The sequence below is a fragment of the Phyllobates terribilis genome, unplaced genomic scaffold, assembly GCF_046119375.1.
Source record: "Phyllobates terribilis strain yellow unplaced genomic scaffold, ASM4611937v1 Scaffold_8__6_contigs__length_399053987, whole genome shotgun sequence".
NCBI classification, from domain to species: Eukaryota; Metazoa; Chordata; class Amphibia; order Anura; family Dendrobatidae; genus Phyllobates; species Phyllobates terribilis.
Window position 1 is genome coordinate 7,396,384 of NW_027362768.1, and position 21,478 is coordinate 7,417,861.

A 21,478-nucleotide genomic window follows, 5' to 3' on the forward strand; every position below is an offset into this window, starting at 1 on the left:
AGCTTCAAAAACTTGTCTGCTGCTATGACAAGGCTTTTTTGCCGCTGCTCTTTCAACCTGACGTAATTCCCTGTAGGAAAGAGTCCTCAATTTGCCCTTATCAGCACGCACACGTGTGTACTGTGAATCAGCTACATACTTCTTGATTGCCAAGACACTTCATCCTGATCATCGCACAATGTTGATTGTAGTCATGCCTTGACCTAAACACTCCACAATTTGTTGCTTCTCAGCAGCCGACACATCCTTTTTCTTTCCCATTTTGGCAGAAAATGTAGGCTGCTTAATAATGTGAGACAGCCTTCTTAAGTAGTCTTGCCTTTCATTGGACACACCTGCCAAACTAATTAGCACAGGTGTCTGCAATTGCTTACAGTGATATAAAGAGCCCTGACACACATCACCATCATTGAGTTTAACTGACAAACAAACAAATTCTTCCCTTATCACTCCTAAACACTTTTTGCATAATAATTTGGAACACAGTGTACATGTGCTTTTCCACAAAACACCAGTGGTTCACGTAGTGAATCTTACAGTTCTAACTTGCCAACCGTGGTCTGTATGGAGTTGTTCAATAAAGGGCCCAAAATTAAGATAACATAGATGGGAGAGGTCTCTATGAATAGGAATTCCTAAGTATTTGATACCCTGTGAGGGCCAGGCAAAGGGAAAGTTGGACTGGATGGAATCCTATATGGATTTGGGGAGGGAGACATCGAGGGCCTCAGACTTCGCTGCATTGATTTTAAAATTTGACCATGTAACAAAGTGATCTATTTCAGCCATAACAGGATGGATGGATATATGTGATTGAGTGATATATACTAGGACATCATCAGCAAATAGAGAGCACTTGTACTCGGTGCCTCCCACCTCAATCCACCTAATATTGGGGTTATGGCGAATTGATGAGAGCAGGTGCTCCGTCACTAGGATGTATAAGAGAGGGGACAGAGAACATCCCTGCCTTGTCCCATTGGTGATTGTGAAAGGTGATGAAAATGTTCTGACGCGCCCCCTGGGCCTTGGGACACCCGGAGCCGGACCCTTTTTGGTGGATGCTGGTGGTTGTAGTCTCCGTGGCGGCGACCCGGTTCCGTGGCTCAGGGCGGTCAAACCAGTGGCGGAACTATTTATGTGGTTTTGATGTTTAAATGTCTGACTACGCCACCCGTGGATTGCGGTCAGAGTGAACCGCCGCTCCAGGGCAGACCGCTGAGGCTGGTGTTGTGGGTGCAGCAGAGCGTAGCATAACTCCCCACGGGAGGAGTATAGCCTCAGGGCAGTGTATGCGGAGGATGGGGGTGATGGTGCAGGGCAGCAGCAGTAATGACACGGAGTCAGTGATGCAGTTCAGGGCCTTTACTCACAGTTCTTATTATCCAGACCACGTCTGCAGGTAACGGCTGCCCACGTCGTACTGTGCTCACCAGGTGAGGGGCTCAGACAACTCCCAGATAACTTTTGAGTGCTTCACAGGACCCCCTTTGTGTGTCCTTTGTCTGGCCTTTCTTACCAACCCTTCTGTCCGGCTGCCTCGGGCCTCCTCTTGGTAAACTTGGCGCCAGTTTCCCTGACCCTATGTGGTGCCTTCCTAGCGGGTGTAGCGAGGGGCTGCGCCACATAAAATGTCACAGTCTCCTGTTTCTAGCTGAGGGTCGTTTCCTGCCTCCACTAGTTTCGGGGACCGGTCTCCCCCTTTGGCCTAACCCCTCCACGCAGGTGGATTCGGGCGTGCGGTGGCGACTCGCCCGTCCGCACCCCTGAGATCCCTTCGTTCCTCGTTCCTGGAGCCTTCTCCGCTCCTCTTCCTTCCTTCTCCCTCTTCCAGGCCTGGGCCTCTGTTACTAGGCCCGCCTCCGGAGCAGAGCTCATGCAGAGCCCCTGCTCCCTGCCACTTCTGCTCAGACTTCTCTGCACTGAACTAAGATGGTGCCCACCTTTTATACTCCCTTCTCAATGCACCCAGGAACTGCTTCCTCCCTGCTCCTGCACTACAGGGTTCCCCTTCCTCAGTGTTCCCTCCCCCCACTCCAGCCAGGGACAGGGACTGTCGTGCCCATCTCAGGGGCATATTGGTCGCCCTGCCCCACGGCAATGTGGTGTAATGCATGCAGGTGTCGGGTCCTGATCCACACTACATCCTTACCTGAGAGTGAGATATCACACCTCTGGGTGAGGTGCAATACCTCTGTAGCAACCGAGCCCTCAGGGTGCTACAGTTCCATTTATCTTCAGCCTAGGTGACGTATTGCGATACAGGGCCGTGATTTTGGCTATAAAAGGGTCCCCTAGACCCCTACCCCAAGCTTTTTAAGAGAATCATATATGGCGTGCCAGGAGACTCTATGGAATGCTTTCTCAGCATCCAACGAGATTATCTAATTACAAATTTTTAACTGCATCTAGCCCAGGAAATACTTTGTGCCTAGTAGCAGTGTCTGCTAGTCAGCGGATTATCCCGGCTGTTAAGCAAGCTACACCACCTGTAGTTTGGACACTTCATTTTTTCAAAGGAAATGCTTCGGGACCACGGGATACTCAGTGAAGAGCATCAGGAGGCACCCCAAGGCATAGGGGCTCGGACTGGCAGTAGGATGCCTTGCGGTGGACAACCGAGCTCGATCCTTATAAAAGCTTTTTAACTGCAGCAGCTTTGGTGGACGCTACTGGAGCTGGAATTACGCGGCTGCTGGCATGAGACTTGCCCTCCAATAGATCCTTGTAAATGGATTTAAAGTGTATTTATTCAAATTAGAGAGACAATTTAAATTAAAAAGCTTAGAGCTGCCTCCACCACAGGGGGGCTCGCTCGACCCACCAGCGGACAGGCACTAGTATTGGGAGAGGGGGGCTGGCCGTCAGGGTTCACCGCGGCTCTGGCACAAACCCGGCGACACGGAGGTGGCACGGGCAGGAATGGACTGGCCGTGTCGGCTTCTCACTTTTTGGATTTTAGAAGGGTATGACATGCCTATATCTGTGTCTCCCCCTCCTTTTACTCCTCCACCTCTTTTCTTTTCGCATGACTATATGTACTTGTCACTTTTCCATGTGTTAGTTGTGTCTTCTGAGCAGTTTGTCAGCTTTTGGACACCTTTGAAGGTGTTTTCTATGTGTTTCTATGTGTTTTTGTTTGCCTGCCATTGGTTTTAACGGTGTTCGAAGGTGTTCGACGAACAGTTCGACGAACAGTTCGGCGAACACACGGGTGTTCGACGAACCGAACCGAACTCGAACACTACGGGGGTGGCTCAACACTAGTACTGATTTAAGTACAAATGTTAGAATTTGTTAGAGTCAAATTTGTTTGACTACTTTATTTCTGTCTGGAAGCATTTTGTAGAAGCCGCAACCTTCTTACATCTCCAAGCAAACTATGCCTTGCTCTGTTGTTGAAGCCCTTTCAGCTGCTCTTTTGTCTATGATGGGAAAAAAAAGAAAAGAACAGCAAAAAAACAAAGTTTTATAGACACTTTTAAGACGGTATAAATCAGCAATGAATTTATTAACATTCCCGATACAAGTTTTTTTTTGCCCTAACGGGAACACTCCTGTGGCTCAGCGCCTCGCTAGCCGTGTCAGGGTTCATGGTGTAATTAGGTAAGAATTGTAATATCTGTGTCTTTTATAGTGGTCGTATGGATTCTACCTTACACATGTGCAGGGGCAGAACGGATTTGAAATCTACTGCAAGACCAGAGATTTAAAGAAGAAATTGCTGGAACAATTTGCAATGGCCTTGTAAGTTTGTTTTACATCTGCACAGTAGACCCGGTGTCATGTTTTACTTTAAGTTTCACATATAAATGAAAAAGATGTATTTTGTGATTCAAGATATACAGTAAAGTTAGTCACTCCTCAAATCAGGCAGGTCTGTCCTAGTATATGAGTAAGGCCATGACCCCACTATCAGTATTTGGTCAGTATTTGGTCAGTATTTTTTTCAGTAGTGAAAGCCAAAACCAGGAGTGGGTGATAAATGCAGAATTGGTGACTTGTTTCTATTATACCTTTTCTCTGATTGTTCTTCATCTGGTTTTGGCTCCCACTCCTGAGGAAAAATACTGACCGAATACTGATAGTGGGGCCGTGGCCTAAGTATACAAATATTAGAATGCACGTACAGGAGCAAGTGCCGACTCTTGATAAGAATCTGTATAGGATATCTTTCTTTACCTGTCAAAAGTTTGGACATAACTGATCAAGCAATGGTTTTCTTTGTTCTTATTAAAATGTGCACATTGCAGATAAGACTGAAGGCAGCAAAACCACAAAGGAAAACATATAGAAACAAGGATTAAATAAACAAGTGTGAAACAAACTAGAATGCGTTAAGCCTTACATTTCCTAAAGCACTCCCTTTTAGTCTGATGGCAGCTTTACGCCTCCTTGCCATTGCAGGTGAAAACCTGATAAAGCTGCTTTAGAGAATGCCAAGGGGTTGTAAAGCATCAGACTAAAAGGTGGGAACTTTGGGGAATTTAAGGTTTAACATATTCTAGTTTGTTTTACATGTGTCTCTTTACTCCTTGTTTCCACATCTCTTCATTGGTGGTTTTTGCTGCCTTCAGTCTGAATCAACACTGTTCACATTTCAATAAGAACAAAGAAAACTGTTGCATGAACAGGTGTGTCCAAACTTTCATTCTATATGTGTATATATATGATGTGTTCAGTGCCCAGCTTTTTGTGCCCACTTATGAATAGATGACATTTTAGTTCTCGTCTGTCCTCCGCAGTCTACTTGTGTTTCTTTTTCTCACCATTTTAAGATACCAGCTTGCTTTTAGTGAATTGAAGCTTTATTGTTACATCAAGAAAATGAAAAACTCTTCTGATCACATTCAGATCACACTGGTGCACGGCTTGTCGCAGTCTGTTGAACACACCCAGTCTTCAGCCTCCGCATGTAGAAAAGGGGGATAATCACTGATAACAATCAGAGAAATGGTGCTGAACCAAAACAGATTACAATGGGTTTTTTTTAAATGCAAAATGATGGAAAAAAATTAAAGTATTATTAACACATTCACTAACTGGTAAGAGTTGATTGCTGAGGCTCTGTCTCCAATCCGGAGGATGGAGGTGCCTTGTGTCGCCAGCAAAGAAGCAGCTGCATATGTACCGTTAGTAGGAAGGGCGAAAACAAAAAAAAACAAATAATCAGAATATTGTTCTCTCAGTCCTGATTTCTATGAGATTCATTCTTATTATAACATGTTAAAAATTGTTCACAATGCAATTACCATGTATAGTGCTAAAAGGAAGTTGCTTTAAAGCACCACTCCAGCTTTTTTTTAATTGCACTGCTGGAGTGGTGCTTTAAATGTAATTTCCCTGCCCCCTGTCTGATACTCCCTGCCGCCGCCTTCATCCTTTTCCAGTATCAGTCTCCTGCGAAAAGTGACTTGCCGGCAACACCAGTGTTTCAAGGAGCGGCGTGGAGGTCACTTTTCAGTACAAGTCTATGAGAGTCTCGTTCTGGCCTGGTTCTGGGTCTCCTAGACTTGTATTGAGCTCTTGTGACGTAGCTTCTGACTTCCGGCCAGTTAGAAGTTCCTAGCACAAGATGGTGTCGCGGGACCCGAGCGGGGTCAGTAAAAGATGAAGCTACCAGAAGGGGAGTATAAGAATGGGGGGCAGGGGGCTTACATTTAAAACGCCACTCCAGTGCTGAAAAACCCCCCCGCTGTAGTGGTGCTTTAAAGTTGAAGCATAAATTGCCTCTGTAGATGGTCCCACATGTCGGGGGCATTCATCAAAGCTTTTATGCCAGGTATCGGTTGTATAAGTTGCGACCTGTAGCTTCTCATAATGGCCTTGGCTTAGTGGAAGGAGGCACTGTCACCTACTGTCCGAAAAATTTACTATTCCTCACACCAACAATCAACCAATATGGTGAGTTAGGCAGCACATCCAGAGAAATCCACTACTTTCATACTGGTGATCTATCTTAAACTACCTTTTTAAAGTCAACTGTGAAAAATAAAATAATGCTTTTTTTGTTTTCTGGCTTTTCTGTAGGTCATTAAAAAGTTATAGATTTCGATTTAAAGGGGTTGTCTATGGGTATGTGCACACAACTTGCCCGTATTGTTTTTGTTGTAGGAAGATGCTTCAGGAAAACACCTTCCTATTGGATGTCTTTTATGGCAACCTTGCCTCCGCTCATCTTTTTTAAAATTCTATATATAAAATAATGGCGTCTTCCAAGCGGAAGCTGCCAGAAGAATGGACAGGTCATGTCTTCATGGCATTGAAAGCTTGAAGCGGTTAAAAGAAGGGACAAAAGATAGAACATGCACAGGAAGTCGTTTTGACATTGCTGGGCATCATGTTCATCGTTGCTGATTCTAGGTGGAATTTGCTTGAAGAAGACACACTGTCACAGTTCCCCAGTATTCCCTGTGCAGGTGGGTGGATGTAATTTGCATACTTGTCATGTGCTGACTAGACTCTTCTCCGCTTCTCAATGTTCTATCAGAGGAGAGTCTAGTAGGTATGTGACCGCATGTATGCAAATTTCATCCGCCCATCCACACAGTGAATACAGAGGAATCGTGACAGTTTATGCAGCACACTTTGTCAAATTTTTGTCAGTCTCCAGTTACATAATTTTCTTCTTAGACCAGACAACCGCACTAAAGAGGTTGTCCACTACTTGGACAACCCCTTCTGAATCACAATGTTTTACCCCAGTAAAATAATAACACTTACACTCACCTCGGGGCCTTTCTAGTGGTGTCGGCACTGGCTCTCCCCCATTTTATGTCACGTGAACCCAGCAGCGAATCAGCGCTGGCTTCACTCTCCTATGAACATAATTGACTTTGGAGGAAGTGGGAGCTGTGGCTGCTCTCTCACTTCCTTCAGATGTCTTGATTTGTTCAAAGGAGAGGAGGGTGAAGCCAGCGCTGACTGGTCGCAGGGATCGCATGACATAATAATGTCATAAGATCCCTGGGAGATTCAGTGCCAACATTGCTTTAATGACGTTGACCCCAGAAGTGAGTATAAGTGTTGTCCTAGTAGTGGCCAACCCCTTTAACAAACACCACAAAAATAAAAGATTTTTAAGTTCAAATTGCATTCCTGTATTAATTGTTGGATAATCAGGGGGACCGGACTGTAAAATGTCTGGAATTATATTTGTTCCCTTTGCACCACTTATATGGTGACCCTGTGAAGACTCACCACCTCTTCTCCAAATCGCTCTTACATCTTTCTTCACCGATCCTTATACAGTGGATACAATATTTCTTTGACAATAATACAAGTATCCCCTATGATTGCTCAGCTTAAATGTGTTTTCCTGGCGTATCTTCAGCGATCCTTATCAGCTGAGTGGTAACTTAGATTCAGGCTGTTTTTTTTTTAGGAACAGAATGAATGCATTTGGGTAGAAAAAAACACATCTCATGAATAAAATAATGGTTCTTTAGGGGAAGACGTGGTGTGAATGTCAGACTTGTGCAGAAGGTTCTGCTTGTTCTGCTTGTCTGTCAGGATCTGATAAATTCGACCAGATTTGTAGTCAAAGAATCTGTTCAATCTCTCCAGGGTCATTTTATCTTTATATCTAGAGAAACCAGCTACATGTTTAGTCATATCAAGTTTATCTACACAACAGCAGAAACCCTCCATGTCTGGTCAATGCGGGAGCACTTGGGGTCTTACAGGAGTCGTACCGACTTAGGAAACATGGCTGCTCTCTCCCAGAACAGTGCGGCACCTTTCCCCCGGCTGCCTTTGGTAAATGCGTGTTGTAATATCATTCTAGGAGAAAAGAGCCACGTGTTTAACCCTTTAATGCCCCATTAGCAGTAATTATGAATTAACCATTTTTATGGGTGCCAAAGTGGTCCTGATGCGTTATGAGGCTTGGATACGTCTGTCCCCGCTTGAGACCTCCTCATATTAGTACAATTTACCAGAATAGAACATATTTCATAGAGTTATATTAAGGAGATCATCCAATACCGAGGGTTATGATTCATCACTATGTAAAGGAAGGTCTGCAAGTTTAGAAAAAGCAATTTTTGTGTTTCGAGTGTCCGCCATTTTTAAGATATTTGTTTGCTGTCAGTGAATTAGTGAATGGGAGAACACTTGATGACATTCACAGACTGCAAACCTGTCGATATCTAGTCCTGCTCTCTGGTAGTGGATATAGTTGTATACAGTCTTGGCTGTATTCTGCTGGCTTTAAGGTGCGGTCATTACTAAACAATCCCGGCGTAATCGAGTCAGGACTCCATATAAAACAATATATACTAAGTGCCTGCAGTGGCGTTGTTTCTGCCATGTCCATTCCTGTGCTCGCTTTTAGGCCACGGCCCCACTATCAGTATTTGGTCAGTATTCGGTCAGTATTTTTTCTCAGGAGCCAAAACCAGGAGTGGGTGATAAATACAGAATTGGTGACTTGTTTCTATTATACCTTTTCTCTGATTGTTCCTCACCTGGTTTTGTCTCCCACTCCTGAGAAAAAATACTGACCGAATACTGACCAAATACTGATAGTGGAGCCGTGGCCTTAGTGTGTACACAGGGAAGTTGTCCATACACGCAAAACCTGTCCATGGGTTTCCTTTTTCAGTACAGAAGCTAAAAGAGCGTTCTCTATGTGGTCAGTGAAGGAAAGGTGCAGCACAGATTAGTATTCATACTTTGCTGTTCCATACCACCATGTTTATATGTTCATTTTTTTGTGTGTTTTTTCTGGTGGAAAAGAAGCCATGTACCAGCAAAAGTAAAGAGATATTAGAAATCCCATGCACACCCCTGGTTTTTTTCGGACAGAATTTGAGCATTGCAGGGTGTTTTTCATATCTGCTGCGTGTCAGCTCTTTCAGCATTTTTTCTCATCAAAAGTAATGAGAACCTGCAAAAGCGCGGAAAAAACGGAGCGAAACATTCGTGCTGCATTTTGTGCAGCGTTTTTGGTGAATAAAACTAACTTTATTAACATGTAGTGTAGACAAATCACACACATAATCTGCACAAAAACAAAACGCAGCAATAATTTGTACTGTAGAGAAATCACATATGTAATCCACCTGAAAAACGCAGCTGCAGAAGAGTAAGGCCACGTGCACACGTTCAGTATTTGGTCAGTATTTTACATCAGTATTTGTAAGAAAATATCAGGATTGGAACAATCAGAGGAAAAGTATGATAGAAACACGTCACCACTTCTGTATTTATCACCCACTCCTGGTTCTGGCTTACAAATACTGAGGTAAAAAAACTGATCAAATACTGAATGTGTGAACGTGATCTGAAGGTTTTGGCTGCAGAAAATAAAAATGCAGAATGTGCGCATACTGCTATCATCTGCGGTTACAGTATATGAACTCTATAAATGCTACATGGAATTTCCAGAATATCATAGTCCTTGTTAATTCAACAATCTGATAAATATATAGAATAATATAGTAATGAGTGTTACAGAGTATAGGGCACAAATGTTACAATATCAGAGCGATCTTTTTTGACAAAGAAATAAGCGTCAGTATCAGCCAATATCCCAGAGTACCAGAGGCTGTGTAGAGATTATTAATAAAACACAATGTATATATTGCTTTTTCAGAAAGCATGTGTGCAAAATATATTGCTCAGTGTCAACCAGGAGACTTTTGGCTATGACCTCCAGATAACTCTTCCTCTGAGTCCTGCATCTATTAAAGGGTAATAGTGGTGCCCAAATATACATAGAAAACCGCAGAACAAAGAAATCTTATAATAAGAAGTAAGTATGGCATCCTAATGAGCCAAACAATACAGCTGATTTTTCAAGAATTTGCTAAACCTCATCATGCCTTGTTAACTCTATGTAATAAAAAAGCAAGTATCAGCACAACCCAGAGTACTTCCATTGGTAATTAGAAATCATGTAGGCACAGCACCTTGGGATGATGACTTAAGGAATATGGACTCATTTGTTGATTTTTTTTTTTTATGTTAATCGCATCTATTTTCTTAGAGTTTGAGTAAAAATGTTGTCTTCTACAGCTTCTGTGTATCACAGTACATAACTGGTTGCTGAATGAGTTAACAGGAGATCAGTGAGTGAGCTACTGTTTACATCAAAGTCTGTAACCCTTATCTCTCTTCCAATGAAGAAACTTTGAAGCTGATTTATGAACTAATGAAAATTAAGCTGTGATGTGATTATAAACTAGCTAAGACAATCCTTCAGGAGAAGAGCGATAAGGGTTACAGACCTGGGAACAGTGAAACAACTTCACTGATGAATATCACTGTTAACTGTTCCTGCAGTCGGCTATGTACTGTGCTATATAGAGGCTGAAGAAGCTAAACTGTTTAATCACTTTTAATGATAATAATATTGCAAAAATGCTTTAGAGACAAAATAACATGTAACCACAGTTTTAATTTTTAATTAATAAATCAGTAATACACATGAAGATAAGTAACTTTGTAATATATATTAACAGAAAAATCTGCTTCTTTCTCCTCAAGGACTGATCATTCATTTTCACAATTCTCAATTCATGGGTAAAATCTGTATTCAGCGAAGACAGACTTTCCCATTATTGAGATAGGAGATGGCAGTTCCTACTGATAAGAATTTATGTGGGGGGAGGGATGGAAGGTGGGAGGAGATAGATGCACAGCTCCTCCTCCTTCCTCCCCCTTTCCTCCTCCCACATGTATAGAATCTTACTAGTAGTAACTGCCATCTCCTATCTCAGTAATGTACAATCTGTCTTCACCGAATACACATTTTACCACATTTTACATTTAAACACTCCCAGGAGACAGGGAGTGTTTTAGCAGAGCCCCAGGGGGATTGTGGGGAACTTGTTATTGTAGTCTGGCTGAAGCCGAAGAGAAAGGTAGTGTGTTATCTTTATCGGACAGAAGGCAACTGAACAGGATTCAGATCAGGAGAGAAACTAAACACAGGTCAGATAAACTCCCTGAACTAACAGTGCAGAGCATTATTGGGCAGGAAGATAAGGACTGGAAGGAATTGTGTCACAGGGATCATCTCCCTCCTCAAACCCTCCCCCCCTCCATCTCCATGCAGGATAAAGAATGCTGTGTACTTTTGTGTCCTTGTGAAGGAAAAGCCTGTGGTTGTGTATGCATAGAAGTGTGCTGCTAAGTGATTTAATCTATGCTGAATTATGCTACTGAAGAGACTGTAATACTGTGCCTTGTGAAGAAACTACTGTATTGTTACTGGAGCCGGTTGCTCAAGAAACTCGGACTGTACTGTAATGAAGATTGTTGCTGTAATATCCCTGAATTGCTCTGGCCGTGCTTCAGATTAAATTCCACTGTTAAACTGTTGAAAAAGACTCTTGTCAGGTGTGTCTGGTCAGCAATTGAATCTATCGTGTGCCTGAGAGAATCTGCAGCCTATGGTCTCCCTGAGTAACGGTTCCCCCAGGATTTCAACAAATTCATGAAACCCTTCTCGCCTCTATCTGAACCTAGCGGCGTGCGTGCAACATATACTGGTTTGTCCACAACTTTGTCCAAGTTTTTAATTTTAACCCTCTGTGTATTTGAGTTTGACATCCCTGTTCCAGAGGGACATGCTCATATTTACAAGGCTGGGGATGACTCTTCCCATTTGGTATCATATAGTCCAGTCCGTGCACCAAATGATCATGTTGGTGGAATTATGTTATAGGAAGGTTGTAGTTAGCGACTTTGGCCGGCACAACTCCGGATGAGATCACTGAGCTGCGGAGCGCATGCACGTGTCTGGTTATAGTAGACAAATAGTACAAAATTATTAGATACATTCAATATTGGATTGTGCAGGTTGTCACCTGCTATTACGACATATCTATTATGAAGTGATGTAGGAACACAGGGGTTCATGTAACGAAATCCTGCATCACAACTACATGTGTGACCTATTGCCTGGCAGACGGCATGGAGCTTCCAGCCTTGTTTCCTAATGTCTCACTGCACTTTCTTCTAGGTCCAACATTCGGCCGGAGTACGCCACCTCCAATAATCATGAATTTAAGATGCACACGTTTGAACGGGTTACATCCTGCAGAGTTTGTCAAATGCTGCTCAGGTAAGTCCTCTAGTACTGCGCTCCTGGCAGAAGTCATTTTATATTCACCATGTATGAAACGGTGCTGCCAAAATGCCTTCTGTCACCGGATTTATGCATAATGGGGTGCCGGAGACGCTGATTTTAGCTCTATACTACGTACTTTGGGGGGAATTCATCAATACGGGCGACTTGTGCTCCAGTCTTGATCCAGAGTCCGCTGGATTATAAGGCCCCAAGTTCATTAAGTGGTACTCGCCTCTTAATTTGGCGCTTCTTTCAGCTGAGGAGTCAGAAATGTCATAGACCATAGACTGGAGAGCATTTCTGCTATAATACCAGTTTTCAGGGGTAAATTATGGTGAATTTGTGTAGGCCATGCCCCTTTCTTCTAAGCCAACCCATACGTGAGTCTGTCCTTGTCTGTGCAGGCAGTGTAAGCATTCAGCACGCTCAAAATATAGGAAATTCTGATGCCTGTATCTGCCGATGTTAGCACCTGTGCAAAAGAGGAAAAAGCCACTTACATGATTGTCAATCGGACCGCCACCACCTCGCGTGCTCTGGACGAGGCAGCCGCTGCCATCTAGTGTTTACACAGCGGATCTGTATGAAGCAGGAGGGTTTTGCAGTACTGTGCAGGGTTAAGCAAAGAGGGTGTTCATGTTTGTACACAACAGTTTAGGACATTTTAGAATTTTGACTAGAAAGGGGCCATCCCATTTAAGGATGTAGCAATTTTTTTAAAAATTTTCTGCTTTCAAAAGCCATTACTTTATTATCAAATTAGCCGAATGAGGCTATAGCTGTGATTGGGACTAATAGGCCCCTGCACATGTGACCTGGAGAACATCGTTGGGCCTTAGGTTGTCAATCTTGTTTCAGGAGTGTTAGTTGGCTGACAGAAGCAGTCCCACTCCCTCTGTCAAACCCCTTGGTCCTCATTCACACTGTAACGGGTCTGGGAGGCGGAACCTCTGAGCTACTATACAAGGGGGCGGTCCTTGTAAGGGAGCGGGTGGCGACCAGGGAAGACGGGCAGGCAGTCACAGCAGGTGACCGGGACAGTCTCTGGGTGAACGGACAGGAGGTCACGGCAAGTGACCGGGGCAGTCTCTGGATGAACGGGCAGGAGGTCACGGCAAGTGACCGGGGCAGTCTCTGGATGAACGGGCAGGAGGTCACGGCAAGTGACCGGGGCAGTCTCTGGATGAACGGGCAGGAGGTCACGGCAAGTGACCCGGGGCAGTCTCTGGGTAAAGGGTTGGTACGACCTGTGACGGCTGAGCCTCCAGGTAGGCTAGCAGGCAGATGGTAGACGTGAGCTCCCAGGTGAGCAGGCGAGAGTCTCTGGATAAGCGGGTGGTCACAGCATGTGACGGCGGAGCCTCCAGGTAGACCAACAGACAAGCAGCAGATGAGCGCTCCCAGGTGAGCGGGCAGGAGTCTCTGGACAGGCGGGTGGTCACAGCACGTGACGGCGGAGCCTCCAGGTAGGCTAGCAGGCAGGTAGCAGATGTGCGCTCCCAGGTGAGCGGGCAAGCTGGTCCATAGACAGACTGACAGGAGTTGGAGAGCAGATCGTCGGACCTCAGGCTAGCAGGCAGATAGCAGAAGTGCGCTCCCAGGTGAGCGGGCAAGCTGGTCCTTAGACAGACTGACAGGAGTCGGTAGGCAGACCGTCGGACCTCAGGCTAGCAGGCAGGTAAGCGGAATATCAGGCAGGAATCAGACAGCAAACTGGCAGGAATCTGGCAGGTAACTGGCAACGGGACCTGAGGGCTGAAGCAGAGTAGTGAACAGTGCAACAACATTGCTCGGGCACCTCCATTTTGGAGGAGGTGCCTTATATATGGTGAAGTCCTCCGGCCATTGGCCGGGGACTCCTTAGGACGGCGCGCGCGGCCCCTTTAAGAGGGAGGGAGCGCGCGCGCCCTAAGCACAGTGGCCGGGAAGGAGCGCGCGCTGCCAGCAGAGCGGGAGGAGGACGCCGGGCTCGGAGCAGAGGGGTGAGGGGAACAGCGTCCCTGCCTAGCAGAGGGCAGGGACGCCGGCGCTACAGTACCCCCCCCTTTAGGCCCCCCCTTTTTTAGGCCAGAGAGAAATTTAGCTAGGATGAGAGGGGCATGGATGTTCTCCCGGGGCTCCCACGTTCTCTCTTCAGGACCAAACCCCTTCCAATCTACTAGAAAAAAGGTCTTCCCTCTTACCCTTTTGGTGGCCAGAATGTTCTCTACCTCAAATTCGTTTTCAGCGGAAACCGGAGCAGGAGGCGTACCTGTAGACTTGGAAAAAGAGTTAAGTACCACAGGTTTGAGGAGAGATACATGGAAGGAGTTAGGGATCCGCAAGTTGGCCGGGAGTTTCAATTTATAGGCCACCGGGTTGATCTGACTGATGACCTCCAGAGGACCGATGAACCGAGGCCCTAACTTATAGGAAGTAATTTTGAGCCGGACATACTTGGACGAGAGCCAGACCTTATCCCCTGGACGGAATTGAGGAGGATCCAGACGTTTTTTGTCAGCATGTCTTTTCATACGCTCGGATGACAGAAGGAGTGCGGACCGGGTGCTCTCCCATACGGAGGAAAATTTGTTAACAAGAGATTCCGCAGCCGGATTGTCCACCGAGGTGGAGACGGGAAATGGGATCCGAGGATGCTGACCGAAGACAACAAAAAACGGGGATTTGGAGGAAGATTCGCTCTCGTGATTGTTGTAAGAAAATTCGGCCCATGGCAGGAGATCCACCCAGTCTGAATGGTGGGCATTAACGAAGTGCCGGAGGTAACTGGTCAGGTTCTGATTGATCCGCTCCACTTGACCATTAGACTGTGGGTGGTAAGCGGAGGAGAAGTCCAGGGTGACGTCTAGCAGTTTACAAGTGTCTCTCCAGAAGCGTGAGGTGAACTGTACCCCACGATCCGACACTATGTGGAGGGGCAGTCCATGAAGACGGAAGATGTGGCGGATAAAGTCTTTAGCCAGCTCGGGTGCAGACGGGAGGCCTGGCAGGGGAACGAAATGAGCCATCTTGGAAAAGCGGTCAGCGACCACCCAAATGACCGTACAACCGGCAGAGACGGGGAGATCAGTTATAAAGTCCATTGCTATATGCTGCCAGGGGACAGCAGGTACTGGGAGCGGAAGGAGGCGACCGGCTGGCAGATGTCTCGGAACCTTGTTGCGGGCGCAGGACACACAGGCAGAAACAAAGTCTATTACATCCTTGTGCAGGGTAGGCCACCAGTAGTGCCGGGTAATAAGCTGGAGGGTCTTTTTCTGACCGGCGTGGCCAGCTAGTTTAGACGAGTGACCCCAGTGTAGGATCTTCTCCCGATCAGGTACTGATACGAAGATACGAACGTCTTACCGGGAGGGAGACGATTTAGACTCACGGGAGCCACCTGCATTACTCTGGCGGGATCGATGATGTGTTTCGGTTCCTCCTCGAGATCAGACACCAGAAAGGATCGGGACAAGGCGTCCGCCTTGATGTTTTTGTCAGCCGGGCGAAAATGAAGAATAAAATCAAAGCGAGCAAAAAACAAGGACCACCGAGCTTGGTGCGGGTTAAGTCTCTGGGCATGCTGGAGGTAAGCCAAGTTCTTGTGGTCAGTGTAAATTATTACCGGGTGAAGAGCCCCTTCGAGCAGGTAACGCCACTCCTCCAATGCCAGCTTGATGGCCAATAACTCTCGATCTCCTATGGAATAGTTGCGCTCAGAAGAGGAGAAGAGTTTGGAGAAGAAGCCACACGTTACCATTCTCCCGGAAGATGATTTTTGGGTAAGTACCGCTCCGGCTCCAGAGGAGGAGGCGTCAACCTCCAGGAAGAACTGCTTGTTGCCATCTGGGCGATGCAGCACCGGGGCGGAAGAGAAGGCCTGTTTTAAGGAAAGAAAGGCCTCCTCTGCTTCGGGCGGCCACTCTCTGGGATTAGTGCCCTTACGGGTGAGCGCGGAAATTGGGGCAGTCCGGGAAGAGAAGTGCGGTATGAAGAGGCGGTAGTAGTTGGCGAAGCCCAGGAACCGCTGAATGGCCTTCAACCCCTCCGGTCGGGGCCATTTCTCGATGGCAGACAGTTTCTCTGGATCCATTCGTAGGCCGGTCTGAGAAATAATGTAGCCCAAAAACGGAAGCGAGGTCTGCTCAAAGAGGCACTTCTCATATTTAGCGAAGAGGTGATTCTGCCTGAGCCTGAGCAGGACCTGACGAACATCCCTCCGGTGAGTCTGGAGATCCGGAGAGAAGACCAAGATGTCGTCCAGGTACACCACTACGCAGGAGTAGAGAAGGTCCCGGAAGATGTCATTGACCAACTCTTGAAAGACGGCAGGAGCGTTACAGAGACCAAAGGGCATTACCAGATATTCATAGTGGCCGTCCCGGGTGTTGAATGCAGTCTTCCATTCATCCCCTTGACGGATACGGACCAGGTTGTACGCCCCACGGAGGTCCAGTTTGGTGAAGATTCTAGCCCCCCTCAGACGATCAAATAATTCTGGAATGAGCGGAAGGGGGTACTTATTCTTCACCGTGATCTGGTTAAGGCCTCTATAGTCTATACAGGGACGGAGAGAGCCGTCCTTCTTTTTTACGAAAAAGAAGCCTGCTCCCGCCGGGGAGGTAGATTTCCGGATGAATCCCCTGGCCAAATTCTCCTCAATATATTCGGACATCGACCGGGTCTCAGCAGCGGACAATGGGTAAATACGCCCACGGGGAGGCGTAGTACCGGGTAAAAGGTCGATAGGACAGTCGTATGGTCTATGAGGGGGTAATGTCTCTGCCTCCTTTTTATTAAAGACATCAGCAAATGACCAATAGGGAATCGGAAGTCCAGGTAGATTAGTTGGGGTAGGAGAAGGACGGGCGGGATGAACAGGAACCAAACAAGTCTTATGACAGTCCTGTCCCCAGCGAAGGACTTCTCCGGTCTGCCAGTCAAGCACGGGTGCATGTCTCTGGAGCCAAGGTAGACCTAGTAAGAGGGCGTGAGAGAGTCCAGGCAGAACATGAAAAGAGATGCTCTCAGAATGCAGCATTCCCACCTGCAGAGTTATGGATTCGGTGATGAGTTGGATGGGACGTGGTAAGAGGCCCCCATCCACAGCAGCGACAGATAATGGTATAGCCAGAGGTTTGGTGGGAATGCGGTATTTTTCTACCAGGGCCTGTGAAATAAGATTCCCGGCCGCTCCAGAGTCAAGTTGGGCTAGTTCGAAATAACGGTTCTCCCCGCAGATAATTGAGACTGACAGCAGCAGAGATGGAGAGGATTCATTCTTGTCTAGGTCGACCTCTCTGAGCGAACCTAGACACAGGCGTTTCCCGACCTCTCCGGGCAGGTACGGATCCGGTGCTCCTTACTGCCACAGTAGAAGCAGCTCCCCTCGGCACGGCGTAAGTCCTGCCGGGTTTTGACCATCTTGGTCTGGTCGACCTGCATAGGCTCAGGAGAGTGTACCTGGGGAGAAACGGAGGGAGTGACGGGTTTCTGAAAAGTAGGAGCTAGACGTGGAAACCTCCTCTCACGGGTGACTTCTTTGGCACGCTCCTGAAACCGTAGGTCAATCCGGGTGGCAAGAGTTATTAGGTCATCGAGAGTGGTAGGAATGTCTCGACCGGCGAGTTCATCTTTAATACGGCCGGACAGACCCTCCCAGAAGACAGATACCAGAGCGTCGTTATCCCAGGCCAGCTCCGAGGCAAGGGTACGGAACCGTATGGCATATTGGCCCACGGTGAGACTTCCCTGACGGAGGCGTAGCAGAGATGATGCGGAGGAGGTCTTCCGTCCGGGTTCGTTGAAGACTTTCCGGAAAGCCGTGAGAAAGGCAGGCAAGTCGGACACCAGGGGGTCTCCTCTCTCCCATAGAGGATTTAGCCAGGCCAGGGCCTCCCCGGTGAGATGGGACATGATGAAGGCAATTTTGGCCCGGTCAGAGTTAAACTGGTGGGACAGGAGTTCAAAGTGCAGGGTGCACTGATTTATAAAGCCCCGAGCCTGAGCGGAGTCGCCTCCGAAGCGAGGAGGTGCAGAAAGCCGGGGTCCGGGGTAGGATACCATAGTATTGGTGGGTAGCGGAGCTGCCGGATTGCGAGTCATGGCACGGGCGGTGGTTGCTGGTGGAGCAGTCAGAGTGTCCAGGCGAGAATTGACATTCCGCAGGTGACCCAGGATGGACTGACCTCTGACGGGACAGTTCATGACACAGGTCCGAGAGTGAGGGAGCTTGGGTGCCACCGGGTTCCATGGCCCGAGCAAACTGTAACGGGTCTGGGAGGCGGAACCTCTGAGCTACTATACAAGGGGGCGGTCCTTGTAAGGGAGCGGGTGGCGACCAGGGAAGACGGGCAGGCAGTCACAGCAGGTGACCGGGACAGTCTCTGGGTGAACGGACAGGAGGTCACGGCAAGTGACCGGGGCAGTCTCTGGATGAACGGGCAGGAGGTCACGGCAAGTGACCGGGGCAGTCTCTGGATGAACGGGCAGGAGGTCACGGCAAGTGACCGGGGCAGTCTCTGGATGAACGGGCAGGAGGTCACGGCAAGTGACCGGGGCAGTCTCTGGGTAAAGGGTTGGTACGACCTGTGACGGCTGAGCCTCCAGGTAGGCTAGCAGGCAGATGGTAGACGTGAGCTCCCAGGTGAGCAGGCGAGAGTCTCTGGATAAGCGGGTGGTCACAGCATGTGACGGCGGAGCCTCCAGGTAGACCAACAGACAAGCAGCAGATGAGCGCTCCCAGGTGAGCGGGCAGGAGTCTCTGGACAGGCGGGTGGTCACAGCACGTGACGGCGGAGCCTCCAGGTAGGCTAGCAGGCAGGTAGCAGATGTGCGCTCCCAGGTGAGCGGGCAAGCTGGTCCATAGACTGACAGGAGTTGGAGGGCAGACCGTCGGACCTCAGGCTAGCAGGCAGGTAGCAGAAGTACGCTCCCAGGTGAGCGGGCAAGCTGGTCCTTAGACAGACTGACAGGAGTCGGTAGGCAGACCGTCGGACCTCAGGCTAGCAGGCAGGTAAGCGGAATATCAGGCAGGAATCAGACAGCAAACTGGCAGGAATCTGGCAGGTAACTGGCAACGGGACCTGAGGGCTGAAGCAGAGTAGTGAACAGTGCAACAACATTGCTCGGGCACCTCCATTTTGGAGGAGGTGCCTTATATATGGTGAAGTCCTCCGGCCATTGGCCGGGGACTCCTTAGGACGGCGCGCGCGGCCCCTGTAAGAGGGAGGGAGCGCGCGCGCCCTAAGCACAGTGGCCGGGAAGGAGCGCGCGCTGCCAGCAGAGCGGGAGGAGGACGCCGGGCTCGGAGCAGAGGGGTGAGGGGAACAGCATCCCTGCCTAGCAGAGGGCAGGGACGCCGGCGCTACACACACATCATTTTTAATGTTTTTAATCTGATTTTTGTCCATTTTTGATCTCCATCTCCATTTTTGCCATCATCGTGATATTTATTTTTTGTATGCGCAAAAAAAGTTTCCAAGCTCCTCCTACCCACTAGACAGTAAAAAATGGCAACACATGTCATCACAGATGACATTTGTCTACTATTTGTTTTTTTCATGGAACCATTAACTTTAGTAGGTGATCTTGATCCGCTAATCGGATCAAAATTGGACTTTTCTCCTTTTTTCTTTTGAGGGTGATGTGAACATGCACGTCCTATCCCCCCAAAAAGGCGTGAAACTCAGATGTGTTGATGAATCCTTACACGTTGCAGTCGTTATTGACCACAGCATTTAAAGGTGTAAACAGCCATGATCTGGCTACATCACAGTCGGCCCCACCATGCACTAGGTGGCGCTATATTATGACACTGAATGTTATAACTAGTGTTGAGCATTCCGATACTGAAATATCGGGTATCGGCCGATATTCGCGGTATCTGAATTCCGATACTTAATTCCGATACTTTTAGAATATCGGATTCCGGAATCGGAAGTTCCCATAATGCCTGCGCTCTGCAGTGTCTCTGAAGGATGACAAGCTGGATGGCAGCGCTTAGCTGCTATCCAGCCTGTCATCAGAATGCCATCCCAGCGTGAGAGAATTCTCCTGATTGTTTAAAAGCCGGCGGGCGGTAAAAAGCTGCCGGCTTTTAAACAATCACACAGTCCCATACTGCTTCCCCACAGCCTCCCACCCCGATCCTCCGCTCCCCCCATCCTGATCGTAACTTAGGACCGGGCGGGGAGCGCAGCACCAGGGAGCGGGGAGAGAAGGACCCGGGCGGGGAAGCCGGTAGTGAAAAGACTTCACCGCCGGCTTTCCCGTTCTGTGCTGCTCTTTCCCACCGGTTATTTCAAATGAACAGCTGAGGTATCAGGTGATGCTGATCAGCTGTTCATTTGAAGTAGCCGCGGTGCCCTCAGAGGGTTCATGTGAGTTCATGCTTGACTGCATGAACTCACATGAACTTTCCCATGGCCGCACAGGTCAGCCTCACCTCCTAGACCATCAGCCCGTCATGATTGGTGTGTGCGCGGTGTCTGTGCGATGTCTGCGAGTGTGTGCGATGTCTGCGGGTGTGTGCGGTGTCTGTGCGATGTCTGCGGGTGTGTGCGGTGTCTGTGCGGTGTCTGCGGGTGTGTGCGCGGTGTCTGCGGGTGTGTGCGGTGTCTGTGCGATGTCTGCGAGTGTGTGCGGGGTGTCTGTGCGATGTGTGCGGGTGTGCGCGGTGTCTGTGCGATGTCTGCGGGTGTGCGCGGTGTCTGTGCGATGTCTGCGGGTGTATGCGTGCAGGCAGACATAGGCCGATGTGACACTACTACTTCCATCGGCCTATGTCTGTCCCCCGTCCACTCGTGCCAGCAGGATCAGCTCGATGGGAGCAGTAGTTCCCATCAGCCTGATCCTGCTATTTAAACTGCCCCATATGTTATTTTTGTCCCTATACGTGTTTTATTTTTTAGGCCCCCATATATATTTGTTTTTGGTCCCCAATAAATTTTAAATACATGTCATTGGTGGCCAGTGATTACCTAAAATAAATTAGTTTATACATTACCTGTCCCCGCCGATCGCCACCTAAAATAAAGTAAAAAATAAAAAACTACACCTATACTCACCTAGACACCTAATTCCCCGAAGCCATCGATCTCCTGTAATAAAATATAAAATAATAAACCACAACCTTATCCTTACCCCTCCGTAGTAGTCCACGAGTGTCCCACGAAGATCTCCAGTTTAGAGCAGCCACATAGAATGTGACCGCTCTGAACCGCTGCCGCCGCTAGAATGACGGTGCTGTAAAGCAGCCCCGTCTTTGCATAAGCGGGTTCGCCGGAGTTCAGGCAGCGCTGCTCTGGTGAGCTCCTTTACGGCCCTGCTGTACCGTGAGAAATTCCCACGGTACAGCAGTACCGTAAAGGATGTCTCCGGAGCTGCGCTGACTGAATGCACTCCGGTGACCTCAGT

General features: G+C 48.0%; 1 protein-coding gene across 4 annotated transcripts in view; it reads left to right on the forward strand.

Moving 5' to 3' along the window:
• Window positions 1-21,478, forward strand: part of VAV3 (vav guanine nucleotide exchange factor 3) — a 256,738-nt gene that overhangs the window by 154,656 nt on the left and 80,604 nt on the right. For all 4 annotated transcript variants that reach the window (XM_073642837.1, XM_073642839.1, XM_073642838.1 and 1 more), the window contains exons 15-16: window positions 3,638-3,747; window positions 11,972-12,073. In XM_073642837.1, coding sequence (XP_073498938.1) covers window positions 3,638-3,747; window positions 11,972-12,073 — 212 coding nt within the window. The remainder of the gene's footprint in view (window positions 1-3,637; window positions 3,748-11,971; window positions 12,074-21,478) is intronic.